At 47.5% G+C, this 8,645-nt stretch overlaps 1 protein-coding gene across 1 annotated transcript; it reads right to left on the bottom strand.

The window, feature by feature from the left end:
- Positions 1-316: 316 nt before the first annotated feature.
- LOC109924319 lies at positions 317-7,823 on the bottom strand. The gene is made up of 5 exons (XM_048621181.1): positions 7,728-7,823; positions 4,212-4,785; positions 1,359-1,451; positions 521-670; positions 317-382 (listed from the first exon to the last, which is right to left on the bottom strand). The coding sequence occupies exons 2-5, from the start codon at positions 4,722-4,724 to the stop codon at positions 317-319; spliced, it is 822 nt and encodes a 273-aa protein (XP_048477138.1). The 5' UTR covers positions 4,725-4,785; positions 7,728-7,823.
- Between the last annotated feature and the right edge of the window lie 822 nt (positions 7,824-8,645).

The following is an 8,645-nucleotide window of genomic DNA, read 5'->3' as shown; positions in this document are numbered from 1 at the left end:
CTTCAACAAGCTCCAGCAAAGTTAGTTAAACACAATTCTGCCATAAGATTCAGTCTGATTTTCCCTAGTTCATCTGCATGTATCTGTGTGACTGTTAATTTTGCTCTAAATGCTTGGTAATGAAGAAGGCCATCAGTGCTTTGTATTCTTTGCGTTTTTTTTAAAACAACAGAGTCTCGTTTGTTTGGCTCCAAGCCATTGGCCCTGGATCTGAATCAAAGAAAAACTGAAACTTGAAAATCCCATGAAGTACTGAACTGTTCCCAGCTCAGTCCCTTCACACACTGTCCCTACCCCAGCTCAGGATCAATAAGGACTATTTCAGTCTGATCTCACGCTGAATCTGTTCCAGATTGTGGCTGTTAGCATCAGACAGTTCAATCTGGAGAAACAACTTCTCAACACACACAACAACAACTTCTCAACACACACAACAACAACTTTTCAACACACACAACAACAACTTCTCAACATTGCCTATGGAAGATATCTGAGGTATCTGTCTGAATGAGACCATTACCTTCTGTTCCTGTAATTGTGCTTTCAGTACCTCCAGCTCAGAGGAGGGAGGCCTCTGATTGGCTGTCACATCTTCAATGTCATTGATCCAACTTTCCAAATCATCATCAACAAGTCCTGAGGCCAATGGAGGGCTAGCTTGGCCAGGGTCCTGGTGAAGAGAAGAAAATTTTTCAAGACATTCAGAGGCGGTCCAAGAGAGACAGAAAATGAATCATGGAATCCCTTTGTGTGGAAGCAGGTAATTTGGCCCATCGAGTCCACACCAACACTCCAAACAGCATCCCACCCAGACCCACCTAACCTATCCCTTTAACCCTGCATTTGCAATGCACATACCTGGACAATTTACCATGGTCAATCCATCTAACCTGCAGATCTTTGGACTGTGGGAGGAAACTCACGCAGATAGTCACCTGAGGCTGGAATTGAACCCAGGTCCCTGCCATTGTGAGGCAGCAGGGCTAACCACTAAGCCACCTGCGACAGGAACACAGAGAGGAATAGTGGAAGATTGACAGAGATAGTTGGGTGAAAAAAACTGAAAGCAATGGAGTGAAAGTGTAGGGGCGGAAAGAGAAAGAGAGAGAAATGGACAAAGGGAGAGAGAGAATGTGAAGGAGTGATAGTGAAAGAGTTTATTGTGAATTCCTCATCAGTAATATCTCTCTCTAATGATTGACAAAGACATCCTAGACTCACTGTCTGACAGATCTTGGTAATAGTTTCACAGCTCACCCAATTCATTTAAAACTGACCCAATCACACAGAGTTCACAGGAGTGACGGTGGATCTCTCTGATTTCTCCAGAGAGAATACAAGGTAACGGCTTTCCTTACTTTCCCAGTCAGTTGGAGCTTGTTCTTCTCAAGTTGTAAGTTTCTTGGCTCTGTTGCCTCTTGTCTACATTCTCCAGGAGATTCCAAACCCTCCTGATGTACAACAGAAAAGTGATTAGCAGCCACATAGAATTCCTATGGTACTGAAAGACACCATTTGGCCCATCAAGTCTGTACCAACCATCCAATGAACCTCTGACCCAGACCCACACTATCCTTGTAACCCTGTATTTTCCATAACGAACCCACCTAGCCTGCACACCCTAGACATTGTGGGGCAATTTGGCATAGTCCATCCACCTCACTTGCACATCTTGGACTGTGGGAGGAATCCAGAGCACCCAGAGGAAACCCACGCAGACACACGGAGAACAGCAAGCCCCACATAGACAGTCACTGTGGTTGGAATCAAACCCAGATACCTGGCGCTGTGGGACAGATTAGCTAACCACTGAGCCACTGTGCTGCCCACAGGATAAGACGAACCCAATAACACACCCTCCCCACGTCCAACAGTCTCTCCCCATGTCCAATCGCCTCTCGCTAAGCCCAATCTCCTCTCCCCACACCCACTCCTCACGCTCAATCCCCTCTCCCCATGCCCAAACCCCTCTCGCTAAGCCCAATCTCCTCTCCCCACACCCACTCCCACTCCCACTCCCCACGCCCAATCCCCTCTCCCCACACCCAAACCCTCTCCCCATGTCCAATCCCCTCTCCCCATGCACCAGGCCACCAGGTAAGTGATGGGTGGGGCTAATTAGGGTGCTGGATGAACTTAGTTCAGGGAGACAAGGCTGAGATATTAAAATAAAGACCCTGCATCTGCTTTCATTGGGGAAGAGAAAGCTGCAATTGTGGTTTAAAGGAGGGGAAATATCAACATGGATTGAAACAAGAAGTAAGGTTTGATCAGAAATGTCTTGTTCTATGGTTGGCCCACAGTCCAAAGTTGTGCAGGTTAGGTGGATTGGCCATGCTAAGTTGGCCGTAGTGTGCAGGGATGTGGAGATTTGGTTGGTTATAGGGGCTTGGCTCAGCGTGGGCTTGTTGGGCCAAATGACATTAGTGACATTCTATGACATTCGTGAACCAGATGCCACATTGAGATTCAAACCCATGTCCCAGAACACGAACGTGGGGGTTTCTGGATGATTAACCCGGTGGCAGTACCACTATGCCACTGCATTCCCTGATAGTGAGACTGTGCTATTAGAATCGTCCCTGCCGAACAAATATCCTAAATTGATCTAGTCCCATTTGCCAGCATTTGGCCCATATCCCTCCAAACTCTTCCTGTTCATATACCCATCCAGATGCCTTTTAAATATTGTAATTGTACCAGCCTCCACCACTTCCTCTGGCAGCTCATTCCATACACGCACCACCCACTATGTGGGTGCCCCATTGATCCCTTTTAAATCTTTCCCCTTTCACCTTAAACCTATACCCTCTAGTTTTGGACTCTCCTACCCTCAGGAAAAGACCTTTGACTATTTACCCTATCCACGCCCCTCATGATTTTATAAACTTCTATAATGTCATCCCTCAGCCTCTGATGTGCCAGGGAAAATAGCCCCAGCCTATTCAGCCTCTCCCTGTAGCTCAAACCCTCCAACCCTGGCAACATCCTTGTAAATCTTTTCTGAACCCTTCCAAGTTTCACAACATCCTTCCTATAGAACAGAGACCAGAATTACACACAGTATTCCAAAAGTGGCGTCACCAATGTCCTGTACAGCCACAACATGACCTCCCAACTCCTATACTCAATGCACTGACCAATAAGGTCAAGCGTACCAAATACCTTCTTCACTACCCTGTCTACCTGCGACTCCACCTTCAAGGACCTATGAATCTGCACCCCAAGGTCTCATTGTTCAGCAACACTCCCCAGGACCCTAACATTAAGTGTATCCGTCCTGCCCTGGTTTGCCTTTCCAAAATGCAACACCTCACATTTATCTCAATTGAACTCCATCTGCCACACCTCAGCTCATTGGCCCATCTGATCAAGGTCATGTTGTACTCTGAGATAACATTCTTCACTGTCCATTAATTTTGGTGTCATCTGCAAACTTACTAATCATACCTCCTATGTTCATATCCAAATCATTTATATAAATGACGAAAAACAATGGACCCAGCACCGATCCTTGTGGCACACCGCTGGTCACAGGCCTCCAGTCTGAAAAGCATCCCTCCACCACCACCCTCTGTCTTCTACCTATTGTATAAGAATTTTGTTCATTTTTTAATGAGATCACCCCTCATTTGTCAAACCTTTAGCAAATACAGGCCCAGGTACGGTGGATACTGGAAATCTGAAACAAACACAGAGGATGCTGGAGAAACTCGACAGGTCCAAAGCATCCATGCAGAAAGAAACAGAGCTAATGTTTCAAGTCTGATTTAATTCTTCTTTAGAACCCAACCCAAATATTCAGATCTCTGAACAGGAGTCATACTGGACTCAAAATGTTAACTCTGCCTTCTCTCCACAGATACTGCCAGACGTGTCAATTCTCTCCAGTTTTCTCTGCTTTTGTAACAACATAGCAGTTTAGATTCTCCACTTTCTTCCTGTTGTCCACAGAGAGAAGAGCAATGAGGAAATGGTTCCAGTCTGTTGATTATGGAGGAGAGAAAACCGAGAGGAGGAAATTGGCCAGAATCAGAGGGTGAGACAGGACAATGAAGGAAAGCTCAGGGAACATGTAGTGACTCATCATCAAGGAGAAGGTCAGAGAGACGGTCTGGGTGAATGGGAGAAAACACTTGAGGTGGAGCAACAGGGGGTGGAACGGACAATGCTGAGGAATAGATCAAAACTCAGTGAAATTGAGTATTGACCTGCACAGTCTGCTTATGGCACAGCAAGATCCCAGCCATGGTGGTTTTCTTTGACTCGCTCCTCCTCTGATTGACCGGGAACTCAATGACTTCAATGACCTCAGTGATGACCGTCTCAGTCACTTCTTTGATTTCAGTCACTTCTTGTCCAGTCACTGTTTGCCAAGACCGTCCAGTCCCACATTCACATCTGCAATTCCTTCCCATCGACAGCCAGAACTGATGGAGAGAATCATGTTTAATGTTGGAGATATCATCTGTAACTATCTCTAATTTGCTGATCTCCTTTGATTCTCCGTCACTCTGTTTGGTCATTGATCCAATGTCTCGACAGGTCCAAGCACTAGTGAGCTTCTCCAAATCATCACTGCTCAGCTTCAGGCCATTGTGCTCATTCCCAGGCACTGTTTGACGTCCCGGTTTGTGAATGTCAGAAGGTTCTGGCAGCAGCCGAGCCTGGCAGTGATTACTTTCATGTCCAAGGCACAGTGACTGACTGGAACAACCACCCATTTGTTACTGTGACTGCAGAGGCAGTAATCCTTCAGCAGCCCTGTGCTCCCAAACCTTCTGCCTGCAATTAAACAAAGAAATATTCAAGATATAATCACACAGCACTGACAGAGACCATTCAGCTCATTTGGATTGGTGTTGGGTCTTCTGAAAGAGCCACTCAACCAGTTCCACTCTCCTGCCTTTTCCCTGTTGCCCTACCGTGTCCTGTCATCAGACGATCGTTCAATGCTCTTGATTGGCCCTAACCCACCACACCTTCTAGCAGTTCATTCAGGCCATCCAGCCCCTCGAGCCTGCTCTCCTTTTCAATACAGTCAAGGCTGATCTGATTGGTTCGTCAAATCCTCACATGACTGCCACCCACTTGTTTAACAAGAATCTCTCTCCCTCGGCCTTAAAACTATTTAAGGTCTCTGCTTCTACCACCTTTTCAGAGAATTTCAAAGACTCATGATCCTCCAAGAGAATTATTTTTGCCTTATCTCTGTTTTAAATCAGTGCTCCCTTATTTTTAAACAGTGACCCCTAGTTCTGGGTTCTCCCACAAGAAAAATCCTGCCAACCAGAAAAAAGACACGATTATTCCTCTCAGAGATAGTAGGAACTGCAGATGCTGGAGAATCCGAGACAACAAGGTGCAGGGCTGGATGAACACAGCAGGCCAAGCAGCATCATAGGAGCAGAAAGGCTGACGTTTCGGGCCTAGACCCTTCATCAGAAAAGGGGGAGGGGAAGGGGGTTCTGAAATAAATAGGGAGAGAGTGGGAGGCGGATAGAAGAGGGATAGAGGAGAGGATAGGTGGAGAGGAAGCAAACAGGTCGAAGAGGCGGCGATGGAGCCAGTAAAGGTGAGTGTAGGTGGGGAGTTAGGAAGGGGATAGGTCAGTCCAGGGAGGACGGACAGGTCAAGGGGGCGGGATGAGGTTGGTCGGTAGGAGATGGAGGTGCGGCTTGGGGTGGGAGGAGGGGATAGGTGGGAGGAAGAACAGGTTAGGGAGGCAGGGACGAGTTGGACTGGTTTTGGGATGCGGTGGGGGGAGGGGAGATTTTGAAACTTGTGAAATCCACATTGATACCATTGGGCTGCAGGGTTCCCAAGCGGAATATGAGTTGCTGTTCCTGCAACCTTCGGGTGGCATCGTTGTGGCACTGCAGGAGGCCCAGGATGGACATGTCGTCTGAGGAATGGGAGGGGGAGTTGAAATGGTTCGCGACTGGGAGGTGCAGTTGTTTGTTGCGAACCGAGCGTAGGTGTTCTGCAAAGCGGTCCCCGAGTCTCCGCTTGGTTTCCCCGATGTAGAGAAAGCCACACCGGGTACAGCGGATGCAGTATACCACATTGGCAGATGTGCAGGTGAACATCTGCTTGATGTGGAAAGTCTTCTTGGGGCCTGGGATGGGGGTGAGGGAGGAGGTATGGGGGCAGGTGTAGCACTTCCTGCGGTTGCAGGGAAAAGTGCCGGGTGTGGTGGAGCTGGAGGGGAGTGTGGAGCGGACAAGGGAGTCACGGAGAGAGTTGTCCCTCCGGAAAGCAGATAAAGGTGGGGAGGGAAAGATGTCTTTGGTGGTGGGGTCGGATTGCAGATGGCGGAAGTGTCGGAGGATGATGCGTTGGATCCGGAGGTTGGTGGGGTGGTACGTGAGGACGAGGGGGATTCTTTTTTGGTTTTTATTGCGTGGACGGGGTGTGAGGGATGAGGTGCGGGAGATGTGGGAGACACGGTTGAGGGCGTTCTCGACCACCGAGGAGGGGAAGTTACGGTCCTTGAAAAACGAGGACAACTGAGATGTACGGGAGTGGAATGCCTCATCCTGGGAGCAGATGCGGCGGAGGCGAAGGAATTGGGAATAGGGGATAGCATTTTTGCAGGAAGGTGGGTGGGAGGAGGAGTATTCTAGGTAGCTGTGGGAGTCGGTGGGCTTGAAATGAATATCGGTTTCTAGGTGGTTGCCCGATATGGAGACAGAGAGGTCCAGGAAGGGGAGAGAGGTGTTAGAGATGGTCCAGGTAAACTTAAGGTTGGGGTGGAAGGTGTTGGTGAAGTGGATGAACTGTTCGAGCTCCTCGTGGGAGCACAAGGCGGCGCCGATACAGTCATCAACGTAACGGAGGAAGAGGTGGAGTTTGGGGCCGGTGTAGGTACGGAAGAGGGATTGTTCCACGTAACCTACAAAGAGGCAGGCGTAGCTTGGGCCCATGCGGGTACCCATGGCCACCCCCTTTGTCTTTGGAAATGGGAGGAATTGAAAGAGAAGTTGTTGAGGGTGAGGACGAGTTCGGCTAAGCGGATGAGGGTGTCAGTGGAGGGGGACTGGTTGGGCCTGCGGGACAGGAAGAAGCAGAGGGCCTTTAGGCTATCTGCATGGGGAATGCAGGTGTAGAGGGACTGGACGTCCATGGTAAAGATGAGGTGTTGGGGACCGGGGAATTGGAAGTTCTGGAGGAGGTGGAGGGCGTGGGTAGTGTCGCGGACGTAGGTGGGGAGTTCCTGGACCAAGGGGGAGAAAATGGAGCCCAGATAGTTCGGTGGGGCAGGAGCAGGCGGAGACAATGGGTCGACCAGGGCATTCAGGTTTGTGGATTTTGGGAAGGAGATAGAAGCGGGCAGTGCCGGGTTGGGGAACGATGAGGTTGGAGGCCGTGGATGGGAGGTCACCTGAGGTGATGAGGTTGTGGATTATTCCTCTTCTGTTTTCTGCCATCCAGCCAATCTTCTCTCTGATATGTTACCCCCTAACACCATGAGATTTTATTTTCCCCAATAACCTTTAATGTAGCAACTTATCAAAAGACTTCTGGAAATCTAAATACAGAACATCCCCGGGTCCCCTTTATCTTCAGCACAGGTTACAAACGCCAATAAACTGGTCAAATATGATTCTCCTTTCATTAAACCATGTCAACCCTGCTTGATTACCTTGAACTTGTCTTAGTGCCTGTTATCATGTCTTTAGTAATAGTCACTAATATTTCCCAATGACGATGTTAAGCTAACTTACCTGTAGTTTCCTGCTCGTTGTCTCCCTTTTTTGAACAAAGGAATTAATATTCACCATGTTCCAATTTAATGGAACCTTCCTAGAGTTCAGGGAATTTTGGAAAATTAAAACCAATGCATCAACCATCCCATTGGGCACCTCTTTTAAGACCTTAGGATGGAATCCATCAGGACCCTTGTCAACACAGGTTTCTGCACTCAACGGGATCTACCTATTCAGTCTATTTCAAAATATTCCCTTAAATGCCTGCCACTGCATCTCCATTGATCTGTCCTTTAAGGTAATTTGCCAATTCACTTTAATTAGCACTGTTTTCATATTTCATATCTCCCTCATTCACATTTTTTAAATAGTCTCACCATTCATAATTCTTCCAAGTTTTGTGTCAATCTGTACATTATGAATTGTCCCCTGCACACCAAGATCCAGATCATTAATAAATATCAGGAAAAATGAGAATCCCACTACCACACCCTGAGGAACTCCAATACAAAGCTTCCTCCAGCCTGAAAAATACCCATTGCCCGTTACTCTTTGTATCCTGTCACTCAGCCAATTTTGCTAATGTCCCTTTTATTCTAAGAGCTATATTTTTTTCTATAGGTCTGTTGTGCAGCTCTGTATTAAAAGTCTTTAGAAAGTCCATGTACACCTCATCAACAATATTCCCCTTGTCAATTCACAGGCTCATAAAGCACGACTGAAGGACAATCGGCCCACCATGTCCATGCTGTTCAACAAAAATCTGATTATATTTATCTCATTTTCCAGCTCTTGGCCCATAGCCCTGGATGCAAGTGAATATTTAAATACTGCCTCAATGTTATAACAGTTTTAGACTCAACCATCATTTCAGGCAACAAGTTTCAGACTCCTGTCATCCTCAGAGTGTAAAATATTTCTACTCAAATCCCCTCT

The sequence above is a fragment of the Rhincodon typus genome, unplaced genomic scaffold, assembly GCF_021869965.1.
Source record: "Rhincodon typus isolate 14 unplaced genomic scaffold, sRhiTyp1.1 hic_rhity00000084, whole genome shotgun sequence".
In the NCBI taxonomy this organism is placed as follows: domain Eukaryota; kingdom Metazoa; phylum Chordata; class Chondrichthyes; order Orectolobiformes; family Rhincodontidae; genus Rhincodon; species Rhincodon typus.
The sequence above is the reverse complement of the archived record's forward strand: the minus strand, read 5'-3'. Positions and strand labels throughout refer to the sequence as shown.